This window comes from Sturnus vulgaris, chromosome 2 (genome assembly GCF_052056855.1).
Source record: "Sturnus vulgaris isolate bStuVul1 chromosome 2, bStuVul1.hap1, whole genome shotgun sequence".
Lineage (NCBI taxonomy): Eukaryota > Metazoa > Chordata > Aves > Passeriformes > Sturnidae > Sturnus > Sturnus vulgaris.
In genome coordinates this window covers 50,969,061-50,988,964 of record NC_142244.1, presented here as the reverse complement: position 1 = coordinate 50,988,964, position 19,904 = coordinate 50,969,061, and the positions used below count along the sequence as shown (strand labels likewise).

The 19,904-nt window shown below is 40.5% G+C and overlaps 1 protein-coding gene across 1 annotated transcript in view; it reads left to right on the top strand.

The window, feature by feature from the left end:
• Window positions 1–19,904, top strand: part of FLT1 (fms related receptor tyrosine kinase 1) — a 108,798-nt gene that overhangs the window by 56,406 nt on the left and 32,488 nt on the right. Inside the window, exons 12-15 of the mRNA XM_014879648.2 lie at window positions 3,942–4,050; window positions 11,268–11,558; window positions 16,387–16,533; window positions 18,430–18,561. Of these exons, the coding sequence (XP_014735134.2) occupies window positions 3,942–4,050; window positions 11,268–11,558; window positions 16,387–16,533; window positions 18,430–18,561 (679 nt within the window). The remainder of the gene's footprint in view (window positions 1–3,941; window positions 4,051–11,267; window positions 11,559–16,386; window positions 16,534–18,429; window positions 18,562–19,904) is intronic.

The following is a 19,904-nucleotide window of genomic DNA, read 5'->3' as shown; positions in this document are numbered from 1 at the left end:
GACCCCAGGGGAAAAGTGGGTGCTGTCCTTCACATTCTCATGTCCTCCTGTTGTGGATATTTTGGTGTTTCTTCTATGGTGGTCCTGAGGGTGAAATGTGTTGGCCAGATGTTTTGCACTGATGCTCTTTGCCAACATGTGAGGCAGGCAGATCATATGTCTTTAGCACAAACAGACTAATCCACCAGTATGCTACCAATATTTGGATATAGATCTTCCTAAATGATATTACTTTAGACAGAGATAAATCCAAGGGTCTAAAGAGAGCATATTTTCATTCATTGCCTTTTTTTAACCAATAGTTCTACTTAAAAACATAACTAGAAGGGAATCTGCAATAACTGACAGATTGCACTAACCTGCTCTATGTTAAAAGGGCAGTATTTTGCTTTTTAAATACATAGGCTGTTTCAAGAAGTCAGGGCAGCAAACTCTGAAGAGAGCAAGTTCATGTCAGTGTCTGCAGAGGCCTTCTGGGAGTCACATAAGAGACAGGCTTCCGAACACTTTCTGAAAACTTCTTTTCCTTCTCTGCCATCAGCTGGAGCACTGGGAATCCTCTATGTCAGCTCCTCTGAGAAAAGAGCAATTCAGGCAGACCCTCCAGGGGAAAGACCAGCCCACCGTGGCTCCAAGTACAATGATCGTGTCAGCTGCTTTGCATTCTCTTTGCCTCCCCAGTCTTTTCCTCATCAGTTTCCACCACAAACAAATCTGTAAATGCCTCTTCTCTCTCAGGATTTATGCCTTTGACTGTTTTATTTGCCCAGCAGAGCAGCAGCAGTATGGGACTTACTTTCCCTAGCCCCTGGCTTTGAGATGAGCCTGTAACATGGTGCTTCAGTCTCAGCTGATGGGAGTAGAAAAAAGGCATAAAGAGCCAAAATTTTGGCGGTAAATGGGGCTTGTGGGCAGATGATGCTCAAGATATTGAGCATGCCAGAAGGGATTTGGCTGTTCTGTCTGCTCATGCCAACTCAATTTAGACGTTCTGTATATAACATAGCTGCAAATCCAGGGCCTGAAACTCCCTGTTGTGATGCCAGATGATACAAGATTGCGAAAACTTTTGCTTCTTTTGCAGTAATAGCTGTACAGAGGGACCATGCTGCACAAACTGATCTCAAACAGCCATAGTTCCTCCATAAACAACACACCAGGCTTAGTTTTATACGCACTGCTTCTCTGGTGAGTTTTGGCTGGCATTCACAATGCAAAACACAGACTGCACCACTGGAGGGCTCACAAGCTATTTAAAGAGATGTTATCTTATCCTTGTGACTTATTTATAAGCTAAAAGATTTATACAGAGGCATTTTGTCTCTAAAATATTCTGTTCTGTTGCAAAGTCAGTCTTGCTTTCTTCTAGACACTGTGGCTTCCTCTGTCTTAGTCAAGTAAACATACCAGTGTGTGCTCTCTGGCACTGAGGCTTCCTGTGTTCACAGCATTTATTTCCCTCGCCTTCCAAAGAGCCATTGCTTGCTTGGGAGTTGACTGCTGGAAGTGATCCTTGGCCCATGCTAAAGAAGTATTTGGGACAGTGTAAGTTGGTCAAAACCAAAATGCTGCTGGGGAGAAAAGCTGGCAGTTTAAATCACTGGTTTTCAATGCCAATGAATGTTCTCTCAGGAAATTTAATACATAAGAAAAGGCATCATCTGTAACTGACTGCAGTCATACTGCTTTAGCAGTATGACTCTGAGCACCATCCTCAGAGTGATAAAAGTAATAATCATATCACAGTGGGCTGAAGCAGCAAAACTCAAGATAGTATGCACAATTTTCCATTAAAAAGTAATACCTAGTGACATAAGGACAAAACACAGCTTGGTATTTTCAAAAACTTTTCAAACATTTGGAGTAGTTGTGGAAGGAATACTCAGCATGTGTTTTTCAGGCTCAGAAATCCTCTGCCTCTGTGTATGGCAGATTAAAGACAGGTGCCCTGGAGTCAGAGAGCAAGAGCTTCACTCTCCTTCACTGTGCATGTTAGGTCACAGTTGCTTCCTAGGCAAAGCTGCTGTGAGGTAATGCCAACTAGCAGGAAAAAAGGGCAATTTTTCGGTGGAAAGTCTGGGATGGCAGAAGCAGTTTTTAGCCACCCACATTAGTCTTCTGTGGTAGACATTGTGGGACTTCCTTCTGGTCTGAGTTACTGTTGATACAACAGATGCAGGAATCCTGGTTCTGTGCTCTGTTTCCACACTTTAAAAATTACGTTTAGAACCTGGAAGAAATTCAAAGGGAATGACAAAATATGGACAGGGCTGGGCCCAACCTTTATAATTAGAAATCTGTAGAGGGCAACCTACTGAATTTAGCAAAACAGGATTATATTTTATTAGGACTGTAATTATCTATCTGGTAGGATTATATTTTATTAGGACTGTAATTATCTATCTGGTATTACTGATCCTCTTTCATTTCACAGACAATCCAAAAAGGTAATTTATAAAAATTATATCTAGAAATATTTTGTTGTGTGTTAGCAGGCAGGTAGTTGGCCACTGAGATAATTTAATAGGGTAGAGGTGCTGATAGCATTAGTTGTAGTGAATTTATCATAGTAAAATCTTCTAAAACAAATAAGTCAAAACCAAATTATTTGCCTCAACGGTGTTTGTTTGAGAAGTAGGAAAAATAATAGACTCTTTCTACTAAAGAATGACTTTGGGAAACCAGAAGATCTATGTCATTTAGGGGCTTAACAGAAGTTTGGGGATAGCTATGGATTCTCCCAGCAGGAGACAAAAGCTGTGCAAATGTTCAGTCAGTGTTTATGCAAAAATGTCGATAACTGGTCCTTATTTATTACTGCCTCACCCTCTGGTGCTTGTCTCTGAACTCCAGCAATCAGGCAGACTTAAAATAATGCATTAATTGCACAGAACTTATTTTTAAGATTTTTTGGAAAAGCCAAACAATTCCAAACAGTGGAATTCTGAAACCCCACAATTTTCTTTCGTCACTGTCCCAGCTGCCCATAACTCCAGCCAAACTATGTCTTACAGAACAAGTAAAATGGCAACAGAAGGATAGAAAAATAAGCTACCAAGTTGTAACTGGAAGCATATTACACTGATGCAGTCCATGCCTCATGCTCAGCTCCATAACATGTCACTTGTTTCTGCATAACTTTCCTCTTCTGCTTAGTGCCCAAGCCATTAGACCATGCCTTCCATCACCCTAAAAGTATAACTCTTATTATTACAGTGGTTTTTATGTTACTAAGGGCACATTAGATGTTTTTGGTCCCTGGTCTTTCACGGTCTTATCTTTCAAGTCATATAACTCTGAGAAAATATTTAGTGTGCTGGACCTCTTAAGATGGTGATAGAATATGACATAAATAAAATGGACATATTATTATTTAGTAATACAAATATTAAGTCCAAGAACAGGAAATAATACAAAAGAAGATGGGTAAACATCTCTTTTGCCGCTGTTCTGTCTCACTTGACATGTATGTGGGAAAATGAAAGAAATCAAGCTAGTTTAGTGCCAAATTGAGCTTTTTTAATTCCCCAGGATTATCCAAATGCCTGAAGCATGCCTCACCTATTCCCTTTGCCGTCTGGCTCTCCTACAGGCTGCTTATCTCCTTGTGTGAAACACATTGTGTCGTGCTTCATGTCTTGTAGTTACCATTACATCACCAGCAAGAGATAAATCAATCTGAAAGAAATGCTCAAAGATTTTTGGTCATGATGGCTTTGATGATACAAGGGTGACCCAAAGAGCTTGTTTCCTGTTATTCTTCCATCCTTTGCAAAACTATATATGGTGACATCTCCTTTAAATAGCCCCAGAGGTGCCCATCAAGGAATGAATGGAAAGAGTGGATCATGGGACTGTCAGTGGTGACTTAGCAAAAAGAGAAGGCAAGAGTTAACTGAGTTCTTGAGCCATGAGAACTAAACCTCTTCTTTCTTTTGCAGACTGCTAGTACTCTCGTTGTAGCTGAAGCCAAATCCTCAGGAATCTACAGCTGTGTGGCATCCAATAAAGTGGGAAAATCTGAAAGAAATGTCAGTTTTATTGTAACAGGTAAGAGCTACTCCTCTGTAGAGTCAAACATGTTTCCTGATCCTGGAATTACCACTGTTAGGCTGTTGTGGCTCTTTAATATACCACAGAATTGCTGTAATGTATACACTTGTAAGCTCATACCATGCTTTTGGGTGATGCTTTTGAGTAGGTTTCACAGCTGGTCTGGATTTCAAGAGACACCAAACTGATAAATGACTCATTCCTCCCTCAAGTATCAGGCATGACAGAAATTACTCACAAATACAGCAGTGAGTAATTCCCCATTTTGGTTCATCTCTGCAGTAATTTCATACATGAAATTTTAGTGTATTTTCGCCCACCAGTAAGCCAGTTTCATGTGTGACATTGGTGGTGTCTGCAGCCTTATTCTGTTGCCCACCAGGATATCTCACAACACAGTGTCTAGAACAGTGCCAGTGTCTGCAGGCAGCATGGCGCTAGAGATCTCTGGAGTATCCCTCACAGATCTCAGGGACAATGGCCACTTATAGGTGGAAAAGTGCCAGGATAGAGATTACAGAGTTTTGTTTCCTCTTCTGAGAAAGCCTGGAATGTCATTTGCACCATGGAGCTGAGAATTCCTATCCTGTTATTTTCACGTATGGGTATGCTTTCTGTTATTTTTGCATTATAAGATGTGTTTGGAGTTTTCAAACAAATGACTTCATGTTTTACTTCAGGAATTACTGAAAAAAGCCCACAGTGTGTTTTGAGGAATAACTACTGCATGATTCAGCAACATAAAGTCTGCACATGCAATTACAAAGGGTTTATTTTCTGTCAAAAGTTTTGTTTATAAAGCAGTAGTTTTATAAACTTAGGCTGTTGGCAGTTTTCAGGGTAGTTCATTAAAGAAATGTAATTCATCCAAAAATATGAGAAAAAGCAAAAAGGCTAAAATATTTAGATGCTTTAATCCCCAAATCATAATCTCTTGGGTTTTTATGTTGTCATTCTCTTTCTTATAATGCAGATGAGTGATTTTAGTGAAACTCATTCCATTTCTATTCTGAGAGATAGCAAAAGAGAATAGACATACATTCACTAGATTTGGTAAAAAAATAAAGGAAAAGCTACTTCAAAAAATGTTCTTCCTCCCAAACTCTGTACTTTAAAAATATTCTGACTAGCTGAATCATAGAATACCGAGTTGGAAGGGGCCTCAAGGATCATCTGGTCCAACCTGTCTTGGGAAAAGCGCAGCATCTTGTCCAGATGGATCTTAAAAGCATCCAAAGTTGAGGAATCCACCACTTCCCTGAGGAGATTATTCCAGTGACTGATTGTCCACATTGTGAAAAATTTCTTCTTGCCTCCAATCAGAATCTCCCCAGGAGTAACTTGTACCCATTACCCTTCATAATTTCCATGTGTCTCCTTGTAAAATAGGAGTCTCCAGCTTCTTTGTAGCCACCCTCTGAATACTGGAACATGTTGATAAAGTCTCCCCTAAGCCTTTCCTCAAGGCTGAGCAAACCCAGTTCTCTCAGCCTCTCCTCATATGGCAGACTTTCCAGTCCTTTGATCATCTTTATGGCACCTCTCTGGACCCTTCCCAGACTTCCCACATCTGTTTTGTATAGAGGGAACCCAAAATGAATGCAGTATTCTGGATGTGGCCTGACAAGTTCTGAGTGGAGTGTAATGACTCTCCATATCTCTGATTCCCTTGCTGGTGCAATCCAGCAGCCTATTGACTTTTTTTTTTTTTTTTTTTTTTTTTTTTTTTTTTTTTTTTTTTTTTTTTGCCACAGCAACAGTCTGTTCATTGATATTGAGCTTCTTATCCACCACAGGTCCCTTTCCACAGAGCTGGTCCCCAGCTGAGTAGATCTGTTGACCCAGATGAACAGGTTTTGGGCTTCCAGGAGAGCACCCTTTCCTCTAACTGTTAAAGAGAAGGAAAGTTAGCTCAGGCACCAATACCTTTCTCTGGCACCTCCAGGATTTTGTAGTTTTCCTTGAATCCACCCAGATTCCATCTGGCTTCCATCCAGCTTGCAGTATCACTCTTGCCCACACAGAAGAGTAGCAATGAGTAGTAGTCAGGGCTCTTGACAAGTTGTGGCACCATTTCACCAACATTTTGGGCCCTAGCTTCCAGAAGGCAGCATAACTCCCTGTCATGCCAGCAGATGGGCACCACTGCAAGCACTCAACATTTCTTTTTTAGGTATCCACTGTTGTGCTGCTCGTACAGTTTCACCTGGCAGACTTCATTTGTGGGTGTCTACAGCTGTTAAAGCTCCATGTCATAACACACTTTCACATTTAGAAAGTGCCAGTTATCTATACATACAGAAAATTGGTAAGAAGCGTGAGAAGTATAAACAGATAAGTGACACATAGGCAGGCAGGTTAAAGTACAGAAACAAGAAAAATGTCTCCCTGTTCTATTAATGGAAGTGACAAGAATATTTGCCACTTTGAAGATGACTCTTGTCCTCACTCTCAGTTTTGCTTTCATCCCTATCCTCACATTGTGTGTGTTTGTACAGAAAGCTGAATACCACATAGATCTCCATAAATTAACATGCCAATGATAGTTCCATCTTTGTGTGAGTACGTCACATGAAACTTTGAGAAGTCACTGAGAATCATTCACTGAGAATGCTGCTCTTTCAGTGTGCAAGATACTGAATTTGGCCTTCTCTAACTCTTACTCCTCAGTTTTCACAATATGGAAGATGCTGAAACCAAATGAAGTTTTGCTTGGATGGACCCCATTCACTGTATCCAAATCTCCCTTTCAAAATTCTGATGGTGGTTTCAAGTATTTTAGTGCAGTGACATGAAGGAGTTAGTTTTCCTGCTTAGACCTAACATTCTCAGATCTTAACCAAGGATGGAAGGAAATCCTTCTCCTTGATACTAAAGCTTGCATGAGAACATGCAGAATATTATGACTTTCCTTTGAAGAATCTTATATTGGCTGGTGTTCAGAAAGAGGAGTGTCAGCTTTATTATGGCTTGGAATTTCTTAACATCTTGACTGGTGACAAACATTCTTTATAGGGTAGTGAAGTTTAAATGCATTTGTCCTATGGGTTTCTGGAGCCGAGCACTTCAGCTGCATGACATGGAAAGTCCTGATCATCCTCTGACACTCACTTGCATTGACTGAAAGCAGTATAAACAATACTGTTGTTTGGTCCCTACAAAAATCCAGTTATGCTCACCATAATTCTCCTCCATCAGGCTGAGACCAAACTGCTGTGGCTGGGTTCAGCCTGTGTTTCACATCAAGAAACAAACATGTCCAGAATGCGCTGAAAAATGCTCTGAGGTAAAAACCTGAGAGCCTTAAATGCTGATGGATGTGAACAGGACACTGCAAAGTATTTCCTTCTGATGAGTCCAAAACCAATACTTCAGGTTTTGTGTGACAGCTTAGGGCTAGTTTATCTTATGTTGTTGTCTGCTGGCGCCATTTGAAGTCAGCCTGAGCCACACAAAAGTAAGAGAAGTGTCTAAGCAGGAGGAGATGATTCCTTGTAGGAAAAGGAGCTGCTGCCCTCTGTGAAAGGGACAAGCCAGAAATGACTCCAAAGAGCAGATGGAGACAAAGCCTGTTCTTAACAGGGAGATCTCTTTCCTTGAAGGCAATCTCCCTCAGCCCTTGTGCTGGGGATGAGAAAATGCACATATTCCAGTGAAGTGGCTGCAGTGCTGTGAAGGGTCTCTTTTTTGTAGGCAGAAACCATTAGGAAGGTGGTGGAAGGCAGAATGTGTCCCAGCAGCCTTAGCTGGGATTTGACACGTTCCACTCCTTCAGGGAAAAGTAACCATAAGGAAATTAGTGCCAACAGAGAAAACCTAGGAAGAACAAGCGCTTTCTTTAGTTACTGTAAATATCATTATTTCTGGGCTTAAAGTGAAACCTGCCTGTCTTTTCCTAGGAAGCTTGAGAGTGATATACATGATTTTATATATTGTGCCTGAGGGTGTATGACACAAAGACCATGGGCTTTGGAGTAGCTTTCCTATGGCTTCTGCCAGATGAAGGGCATTTTTGGTGTATTGTCACTGACTTAGCTCTAAAAGCAAGTCACTGTTCAAGACCCAAAAGTAGCTGTGAAACTTATATAAAAGCAATGTAGAAAGGTGATTTCTGAAAGCTCTCCTGCTCACTGGTATGGAAGCAGTGTCTGTAACAACACCTTTATGCCAATTTTAATTGTACTAGCACCCTTTCCTCCAGCCTGCCCCTTTCCCTATATTTTGGGCTGTTTTGCTGGCACACAGCAGGCCCATGGGTGTGTTTGCAATTACAGAGGGTGAAACAGGAACAGCTCTGCCTTATCTCCCTGGTTTCCCAATGTCACTAAGAGCATTTTATTTTGAGATTCCTGATGGTGCTTGGCAAAGATAAACAAAATCTTCCATCAGGAAACCTGGGAGCTATTTCCACAGGAAGCTTCAAATCACTAAAGTAAATAAAACCCTTTTACATTATTCCCAGCCACATTATTTAGCTAGCCTGAGCCTGTAACAATTGGTGAGAGGTGTCATATATTAGGAGGCTTGTAGCCTTTAAACAAATTATTCTTTTGGAATCCTGTGCGTTTTGCTTCTGTCCCCAGATTTTTTCAGTAAATAGTCTTCACAGAAGACACATTGAGGAAGAGCTCCAGACCTGACAGCATATAAGTAGTTGTAACTACATTATTCTGTTGGCATGCTATTATTTTAAGCTAAAAATAGTTCATTTGCCTCAGTCCCTAGGGATCTTTAGTTTCATCTTAAGAGTTTTTCTTGGCTCTTCTTAGCTTTTACTGAATACTGTCATCTTCAAAAGAAGAAATTACCACTATTTCTAACCAACACCCTAGCTTTCCCAACACACATCAGAATTATTTGAAATGTACTGTGAGATGCAGCACCTTCTTTTTTCCGAGTACTTATCCATATTCAAAATGTAGGTGATTTGATTGTTTTTAAGTGTGTATGAATTTAATGCTTTTTAACAAAATCAAGTATAGGATTCACTTCATCTAACTTAAATCTTTGAGTCAGGTATTTAAGCCTAAGCTGATCATGTGGGATCTCTTCATAATTTATCATGAGGGACCAAGAGCTCTAGAATTTGACCATCTTAAAGGAATGGTTTACACTGCCCTCTGGAGAAGCCTGTCTCACCTCATAGACTGTAAACTTTTGCCCACATACAGAACACAGAACATCTATGTTCAAGCAGATGCCTACATTTTGACAGCTGAGTCTAAATATGATGTATTCCATGTATGGAGATGTTTCATCTTAATAGCACTTCCAGTCAACAGTTCTTAATGGAGATTAGAATCTGGCACCATACACTCTAACATACCAAACAGGATCCTGATGGTAGTCACTCACAGATGAGTTCATGAAATTTGAGGTTTTCCTTATAGCTTTTCTATAGCCAGAGAGAGAAAAGTGGTATCCCAACGGAATGTAAGTGGAACAATTTAACCCCAGGCTTTAATACCCAGTCTAACATTTTAGTGTCAGTGCCTCCACTAGGTTGATCTTTGGGCTGCACACCTAAACTACAGCTGATGGCAGGAACACATTGCTCCCACTGCAGGGGCACAATGAGTTCAGCCAGCAGAAATCTGACCTCTCCCTAGGAGGCATCTACTGTCAGGAGAAATTTCAATCCAGGACTAGCAGGAGCCCATTTACCCTCTGTTTAACACTCAGAGCTTGATGTGGAAAAGAGGTTGTTAAGGGGAGCAGCTGATGCAGGCTTCCAATAAGCAGGGAGCAGTGAACAGGTTATGCTCATGGTTCCCCTGGGAGGGAAGACAGCTCAGTTTGCAATGTGGGCATCTAGGGAGAAGATGGATTGGTCAATCAATGAGAGAGGTTAATGAAAGAATATGTGGGATATCATTCACCTGAGAGGTGCTTTTTACATATTCCTGCTGAAGTGACATTAAATCTGAAACAACGCCGGTAAGAATGAACGGAATGGAAGTCAGGAATGAACTGTTCATGATCTAAGAAACAAGAAAAGAAGGTATAAGTCTCCCTAAAGAAAGAAGAAGCCATTCTCAGGTTTTCAAGTCAAGTTTGTGGCCAAGTGCTGTAGCAATTAGTAGTGAAAGAACAATTGAAAATGGCCACAGTCGATGTCACTTGCCCAAGAAGGAAATGACTTTATCAGAATATTGGCTACAAATAAATCGAGAGAGGTTGCATTCTAGGAGTAAAACTTGGAAGTGCTTTCTCTCAGGAACTTACTTTGACTTTCACTGAGGTCAGTGGTGTAAGTGCCTCGTTGGAGGGATGAGCCCCAGGTGGAGGCAGCTGGGAGGCAGCTGACACCACCACAGCCCTGCACCACTCCCCAGGTGGAGGAAGTTGCAAGTGAAGTTACAAGAACCTTTTCAAGTAGGACTTTCTACATTGTTGGCTAAATTACTCCTGCCTGGACTATATGCCATGAAGTGAAAACTTAACCCGTGTCTACACTTAGCAAATTGTTAGTGCAATGATCCTTGGTTTCTCTCAGTTGAAAATGTCTTTCACCTGTGATAATGCCTAGCCACCAAAACAAAATACCTTCATCCTAGTGCTGCCCACACACATCTGGTCTCCCAGGGCAGAAGGTACTGCTTCTGCTTACCTCTTGGGTGGCTGGTGGGCTTTAAATGCAGGGAGGGTAAACACCTCTCTTCCAAGGGAAATCTCAGGCATGTGATCACAGATGTTGTAATTTCTCAGGACTTGAAGCATTTTTAACAAATAGATATACTTTATCTGAACACTTGTGAGTAATGAGAAAACAGTGTAACCAAGCATGATGAAATGCAGTATTTTTATACTGCCCTCTTGAGATTCCTTTTCTCTTATGCAGTTCACAAGCTGGAGCTGTCATCAGAATATTCCTCCTTTTTCATAGTCCCACTGTGCTGTCTTTAAATAATTCTGGTTTTGGTACCTTGCCCCATTCTGTCTTAACTTGGCATAACATTTATACAGACTCATTACTTCCAAGAGCAACTTCAGTTTACAGCAATTGATGTCTGAGGCCAAGTGTATCATAGCTCCAAGACGAATTATAAGAATAGCTGAAGCTGAGTGTATGAAAGGAAAGATTACACACCTGAGCAGGAAGACACAATCATTGATTAGTTCAAAGACTTCCTGATAAAGGGGAAATTATATGCTGTGCTAATTTTGGCTCATTAGTTTCATGTAAACTAAAAAGTGTTCTTGATTTTTGACAGATGTACCGAGCGGATTCCATATTAGTTTGGAAAAAATGCCCATTGAAGGAGAGAATTTGGTATTGTCCTGTTCGGCCAACAAATTCCTGTACAAAGACATTGCTTGGATTTTACCTAGGACAGTCAACAATCAAACGAAAGCAAAGAAGTCTCACAACAGGGAGTACTCCATCACCCTCACTCTGACCATCAAAAACGTTTCCCTGGCACACTCAGGCACCTATGCCTGCCGAGCAAGGAACATATACACGGGGAAAGAAGTGCTTCAAAAGAAAGACGTTACAATCAGAGGTGAGCACTGCAACAAAAAGGCTGTTTACTCTCGGATCCTCAAATATAAAAGCACAAGGAATGATTGTACAACACAAAGCAATGTAAAACATTAAAGGACTCATTAAACAGTAAGAGATGTCTCATATCATCTTGATTTTTTTATTACTGTTGCTACCTTTCAAGCCCTGAGGTGGTGCTCATTTCCCCATGGGTTGGAAATAGGAGGAATAGCAAACAAAATCCTAACGCGTGAGCTTCCAGTTGAGTTCAGACGGGTGTTTTCTGCTTTGAAAAGGCACATGGAAGCTGGGGTTTGGAAGATCCCCTGTGCTACATTTTACATGTCGTTATTTTTTCTCTTGCTGTCTCCTACTGAGCAATAAGGAAAACTTTGGATCAATCTTTTCTTCCGCTTTGATATCGGCCTCGTCAAAAGTGTCAAAGCTGAATAAACTGATTAACTTTAAAAACTGCTGTTTTCAGTCAACAATGGACATTTAATAAGCTAACTTGAATGTGCAGAATGAGCACAATTCAGTTTGAGATTGACTGGACTACATATTTTTTATTTTAATCTGATCTTGATGGACTTATAAATATTACCTGCTGAGCAAGTTCTAATACTTATTTATTTGAAATTATTTTCTACACTAAAGTACATTAATCTTAAAAAAGTATCTTCTAAAAGAAGTATGCAGGGAAGAAATAAAAATGTTGATATAATGCACAGACCTATAATATCATTTATAATAATGATGATTTTACAACTGACAGACATGAACCATGTTTCTCCAAATAAATCCAGGTAGACTTCCAGTTGCTGTGTTGGTCAATTTTTAAAGTCAGTTCTGCACTAATGTAAAAAACTACTGATAAAAGTGTGAGTGTTGCTTCTGGCCTGAAGATTCAGGAGTTTGTAATGCTGTAATTATTTTATTAAATGAGGAATGTTACACTAACATGACTGACAAGGTTTTAGCCAGCACGGTTAGTTAATGCCTTTTTAAAATACAGTTTCAAAATTGAAGCCATTAAAAATATTCATTGCTTTTGGTATGCAAATGACAATTGGATTTATTATGCGGATTAAGAACCCGCAAAACTGCTGAAGGACAATTAAGGGCGACCTAAGAATTCCTTGTGAGCATTTCCCCTTTGCTTTTCCTTTGTCATGACTTTGCTATGAGATGTTTCTGTGTGCTATAAATTCTGTATAAGGAAGAAGTTACTATTTTTAATAGATCTGATAACTTTATTTTTTTACAATACATAGCTTTTATTATTTTTGGTTACATTTAAGATCGATCATTTATATAGCATTTACATAAGCCATAACAAAACAGACCACAAGGACCAAAATAGCTACAGCAAAGGAACAAAGTGGCTGTGCTTTTAAAATAGAGGGTGACAACATGACAGTTTCTTGCGCTTGGGAACTCACCAGACTATTTCCTCCTTTAGGTATCGAGACCGTGTCCCACGGCTAAACTTGCCTTTCACGTGGGAATTGCTTTTGTCAAGTGTGAAAGGGTAAACAATAGCATTTCCCCATAATGCTAGTTTCATGGAGCCTAAAATGCTTAGAAAACAATTGATAACCTGGAAGTTGTCAGAGTAAAGAAAAGAATAATCACTTATATCTTGAAATGTCACCTATAGCCTGCTTGTATACAGTAACTCTTTTGTTCATTATTAGCATGATGGCTTCCAGAAACAATGTGTTCTTGCAAAGGGATCAGGCTCTCTTTTTTCCCTAAAACATGCCTAAAATGCAAGTGAAGTCGTTGGCGACTGCTTAAAAATGGAGCAAGCTCACTCTTTAGCATTTGCAATTCTTCAGAAGAGCTACAATACAGAATCCCCTTTTTTCCTAGAGTATTTTGTGGGAAGACATTTGATGGCAAGGTGGGCGGTGATGACAGGACATTATGAATTTTCCATGGCCTTGGGAGCCTAAGCACGATGATTTGTAGCAGTCAGTTGCCAGGCAATATGAGTTTGGGTCAAAAAAAAACCAAAAAAAAACCAACAACCCAAAAAAAGCCAAAAGAAGAGATGTGGCAATTAGGCTGTTCTTCTGTGAAACTGTTGTGCATTGCAATGATACATGTCACTGCTGAGTGGAGGTCCCACCAGCCTGGTCTCGACCAGAGGGCCACGCTGTGCAAGGATGTTGTAACATCCCAATGTGGCTGTCCGTGTTGGAGGGCACAGAGAAAGCTCCCTGGAAGCCTCTGAGGAAAGCAGTTCTTGGTGGCAGGATAAAAACTACTGATGTCACTTTTGATGTCCTTGGATGACTGGAGAATCTCATGGGTTTGGGCAGTTTCTCTGCCTTCTGTTGTGTAATATATTATTTAGGGAGAAAGGTGTGAAATATATTTCTTCTTCTTTTTTTTTTTTAAGTGTTTAAAATAAAGCTTGTATTTATATTTTTGTACTGATTAATAAAAAATAAGTGAACAGAAAACATAATCATAACAAAGGGCAAAAATTGATGGAATGCAAATGTAAACCTGAAAATTAATGAATTGTAATTTTTTCCCCTTCGTTTGTTTCTAAAAATGCAAATTTCCCCTCCCTACCACCCCAGGTCAGACAAGGACTCTGACACCAGTGTCTTCTTCTCCCCTTTGTGATCCCCCCTGTCACTCCCCTGGGCCAAATTCTGTCTACAATGAAGTTCCTGCGAGTAACTGAGAGCAGAGTTTGGCCAGCAAGGCAGCATTTGTGGGCAAGCATGAAGGCTGGGGTCAGGTGTGGGGGGCTGCCCTGGGTGCTGAGCCCCACACTGTGCTGGTGACCAGGCTAGCCCCTGGGCTTTGGAGTGAGCAGAGTAGGACACTGGAAACTGTTCCCCTTGGCTTCACTGCAAAAATGAAAGGGAGAAAACAGACGGTTTGCAAAAGAGAATAATCCTCAGGTTGACCAAGTCCTTGAAAAATCAGCTGATTGTAGCAGAGAAATTATTGAAAGTATGTGAATGATGGCTTAAGTTTTAAGCAAAAAAGTTTTTCTTAATATGAAATCCCATCTTTAGTGTATGGCTATAAACAAATTAAAATTAATCACAACTCACAGAACGTGTGATTTGCCTTTGTTGTGTCATCTTGTCCGCCTTCATTTTGGATGTCTGGGCTGGGGCGTCTGTCAGGGACTGCTGATAAATGTGGAATTCTTCTCAGCACGAGTATGTGGGCATACCTCAGACTGTACCCGTTCATAGTGCTGTGAAAAATGAGAACTGAACTAAAATTGAGGCGAGGTATCAAGGGGAAGAGGGCAGTCTTCTCGGCTGCAAGGCAAATATAGTTGACTATGTCATTGTGTAGGTATGTGATGAAGAATTTACGGTGTCTCTCATAAGCAATGCTCTTTGGGGAGAGAGAACAAATTGTCTACCAGGCTGTAAACAATAAATATCATTGCCTGTGGAAATTACTGGCTTGCAGCTCAGAGGAGCCCAAAAGCCAGTCATTGCATAGTTGTGACTACGTTGGAATTAATTTCAAGGGGTAAGGGCATTGCAAGATAGCCCACTTTAAAAGTGTTTTTAGTGCTGTGGGGCTCATCCACACCACATAAGCTGGTGGTACATAGGGGTTTAATATTTCTAAAGAGCTTTTATTTATGGCTGGTAACAGAATAATTACGAAAGATGGAAATGTCTGATGGCTAGTTTTTCTGTAAGGATAAAGAATAATCTTCCAAACACAGAATTTTAAAAAATCAGCAGATACTGAACTTGGTGTATTGGCATCTGTTGCAGCTTGAAAGAAAATATTTGCAAATATTTGGTTTCTGCTTTTTTGTTTGTTTGTTTAATTTCATATTTGGAATGTGTGTATTACCATGTTAGTTATTGCTGATCCTGGCAGTGTCATTGAAGGGAAAGATTGCAAATAATTGGGGAATTTGAGGGAATCTGCAGAGCGTTTCCATCTGTGACACTGCTCAGGAGCTCCCTAAATTCTTCATCACTGCTTTAAATGGACCAAAATACCAAAAAAATAAAAAAATAAAAAAAGTGAAAGTTGCAAACGTGAATGAAGATGTTGCCATATAATGTGCAAAAAGGTGTAAAGTTGTAAATCTCTGTTAGAACAGCTTTCAGCACTGTGAAATAAGGGAAGGAGTGGCAAAGGGTTGAAATGATAATGAGATTGTTTTGTTTCTTTCAGGGATGACTTTAACATGATGTTTGTAGTGTGTTTTTGAAATGCTGTAGTGTGGTTTGGCCGGGCTTGGTTATGTTCAGCCAAATATGTGAAATGCAAAAGTGGAATAATTTATGAAGAGTTTGGTACAATGCTTCCGTGCTCATGGTTACTGGTTTTTTATTATGTGAGTTTACTGAATATGATTTGTAACTGTGCTGTTTGAAGTAAGTAAATTATGGAAGACACATTCATGAATATCATGGTGTATGGAGCAGCAAAGTGCTACTTTGATACTCTGAGATACAAAGTGCTACAAGTGTATCCTGGTGATTCTTCAAGTTTTGGTGTCACAGTTTGTTTCTTTTGATGATGAAAAATTTAGCTTTCATAGGAAATCATTGCTTTCGATATAAATACATGGTTGGTCATGGAAGTGAGAAAATCTTTTGAACACTGTCTTCATTAGGCGTTCATTGGTCACCATAACACGCTATTGCTGAGCAATGGGAGTTCTCTGCACACACCAAACCCTCCTGAGCAAAGTAGAACAGTAAATAAAATCAGTGAGAAATTAACTTGGTAGAACAGCCTAGCAGTCTCTAACATCAGTAAAATGAGTGTAGGAGAGCTAATTAAATCCCCACCATTACAAGAATGTAAAACAAAGGTATTGTTTTGTCTTATAGCTCAAGAGGCTCCAGCCCTGCTGCGGCAGCTTACGGATCAGACAGTGAACGCCAGTAACTCTGCCATGTTGGAGTGCCAGGTTCGTGGTATTCCTGAGCCCCAGATATCCTGGTTTAAAAACCATGAGGAAATACAGCAAGAACCAGGTGAGAGCTTTGTGTACTCACCTACCTCTTACAGCAGGCTTTTTATTTACCCATCTGCTCTAGATAGCCATTTGCAGAGTCATTGGCATTCCTAGATGTAAGAAAGGCAGTCAAGCAGCAACCCAGGTGCTCCAAGTTATTCTGTCTCACTCCAAAACATGAGTCAGGCTGGAGATCTAGACACAACAGGTCTCCATGGAATCGCTGAAAAAAGTTTTCATCTTATAAGAGTTATCTCCAGAGAAATAAACTTCCTTCCATTTATTATAGAGGGAGCCCGAGGATCAGGTGTCTTGGCCAGCAGATAATTAGGCAAGAGAAAACCAAGCTCTCATGATGTGTATGGAAGTACCAGAGGGAGTCTGTGCTCAGGCACTCAAAGTCTGTTCATGAGTCAAAAGCTATCCAGGAGACTGAATCCATGTCTGGGGTGTCCAAAATCCAAATGCATCTACTGGCAGCAGAGGAATCCAGGTCTCATGCAACAGAAAGGAACAGCTTCCCAGGTGGCACATTGCCACAACAGGAAAACTTTGGAAGCTGTTTTCTGTTGTTTCTGGAATGCGGCTTCAAAGATCAGCTCAGGCTAAATGTCCAGCCGCTGGCACCGCAGTCATGGAAGTGTTCCTTGGATGTTTCAGATAGATACAAATGATGGAGGAAAAGACAAAACCTTTCTCATGGGAATTCATGCACCTTTAGTTCAGAAGGACACACTGAGATAGTGTTAAGACACTCAGCAAAAATGTTCAAGGAGGTTTGGTCCATGGGAACTTGAATTTAAGGTGTAGTCTTCTACAGAACATTTTAGAAAGTTTGTAGTTATGGTTGTGTCTGGAATTATTGTAAATTACTATAGCATGAATGAAAACAACTGGAAAAAATTCTGAAGAATTCTCCTACTGAGTTATAAACCTGTGCAGACTTGCAGTCCAGGCACTAAATTTAATCTAGAGACAGATTCCATGAAGCTTTATAGTGATCACATAGCTGTAGTGTGCATCAATAACCCTATCTTCCAAAATGAATGTTATGTGTCTAACTTGGGTGCAATGCAACAGATACAATTAGGAGCCAGGAAGATGGAGAGCCTTCCAGAGGGTAGGTCAGAGCACTTCAGTTAGGTGCCTGAAATAGATGGTGGGAATACATTTTGATGGGACTGCAGTTCTGATGGAGCCAAACACAAGTGTGTACTTGACTGCACATTTCCTGGTTAGAAGGTGCCTTAGCAGCAGTCCTGAGGCCAAATCTGCTCCCTGCCTCTTCCTTGCTTCTTGGAGTACTGTCTGGGCTGGCTTCTGGGTTGACCTAGCTGGAAAAAACAAGATGTTTAAAACTTCAGGTAAGTCCTATTTTTAGGGTACACCTCAGTTTTAGGGAACTCTCTTTGCACTGTCCAGAGCCCCTTTCTGAAGGAGCCCATCATTCCATGCCACATGGGCAGGTGAGATTTGGAGCAGGTCTGCTGCCCATAGGGACAGTCTGAATGATTTTTGGAAGAGCTCTAAGCTTGAGCTGCTTCTGGGGCAGACCTGGGCCTATAAGTGCACTAATCAGATTATCTATATTTTTCCAAAAGCTGCAAACACACTAAACCACTCACCTGGATGAAGGCTCAAGGCACAGTGCTATCAACATAAACAGTACCAAGTACTTCCAAGACCATTCCCTTAGGCTGAGATTTTTGACTCACACGAGTGCTTTGTAAACACTGATTTCCAAGAGACTCACAAGGCGTCCAAGTGTATTTGGCTTTCCCACAGATAACACTGTGCCGTGCAGTCTACAGCTCAGATTTCTTTTGAGAAGAACTTGAAGCAGATATTATTACACAAGGGCCAGTTCTTGTTTATACCCTGGCTCCCTCTCATTGCAAAATATTTCATTTCACAGGAATAATTTTAGGGCCAGGAAGCCGAATGCTGTTTATTGAAAGAGTAAAAGAGGAGGATGAAGGACTTTACCAATGTATAGCCACCAACCTGAAAGGGTCTGCGGAGAGCGCGGCGTATGTCACGGTACAAGGTAAAGCACCACACTAAATGGGAAGAGCAAGCCTTCCAGAGTGATGTTCTTAGGCTGCAAGGGCAGGGGTGTGACCTGGGACTCATCTGGTGATCTCTGAAGCAATTTGAAGGAAGTCCTAGCAAGGGAAGCGTACCAGGTTGGAAAGGAAGCCCAGCAGGAAATGCTAACTCAGAGTGTGTTTACACTGACCTAAAAAGAAGAATTGCTTCAACTCAACAAAGATCAGGTCAGGGTAGAAGACAAATGTAAATTTAGAATCAGCAAAACAAACAAAAAACAAAGTAAGTAACACTCTCCTATCCACACGTTTTACCATTTCAGGTTAATTACATAGAAATTAGAGGCCTGGGATATTCTCATTTGTTTATTTTCAATGTGAACTTAACTGCCAAATCAGACTGGATGATTTTAGCCTAGCAATAGCTACATATGCAAAAGTGCTAGTACAAAGAAGTAGTTTGATTTAGTTATTTCTGTAACCCTTACTTGAGTTATCTTGCTATTCATTTAAATGTCCAGCATTGTTCTGCCTTCTGAAAATCTCAACTCATGCCTGTGGCAGTGATTTCTATCAATTAATTTTACATTGAATAAAAATAAAGTTCATTAAATGACCTTTCAGTTTCATTGAGTACCCTTTTGGCTCATGAATTATGAGATTGGAGAAGTAGGTTGATATTCTCCATGTAAGTCAGTATTGTGCATGTATTAAATTTGACATAGTCTATTTTACTGACCCAGTGTTAAGTAAGTAGTCCTAGATGCATTTAGTTGATCCTTATAGAACACAATTTGAATATCACCAGGCCTCTTAGGCAGAGATTATATGTCTGTGGATTTTCTCATATAGTTGTAAAATGTGTCTGAATACTTCTCAGTATTTGGCTACCACCCTGCAGCATAAGACAATTACAACTTGCGTTGATTCTTTGCCATGAGTGTGTTAGGCAAACACACTCATGTTAGGAGTCAGAGTTAATGGTGGTGATACAATGATGTTTTTGCTTTAAAAGCTCAGGGATAAGTGCATGCATATGTGGGCTGGTCTAACTGGTGAAATGGAGGAGCTAAAACATCTATCCCCTTATGAATAATTATAGAATCATAGAATGGTCTGAGTTGGAAGGATATTTAAATACCCTCTAGCTCCAGCCTGATCTAGAGGAAGGCAGGAACACCTACACCATTCCAGGTTTCTCAAAGCCCCCTCCAACCCAGCCTTGAACACTTCCAGGGATGTAGCACCCAGAACTTCCCTGGGAAACTTGTGCCAGGGCCTCATTACCCTCAGAGTAAAAAATTTCTTCCTCATATCTGATCTAAACCTGTCCCCTTTCAGT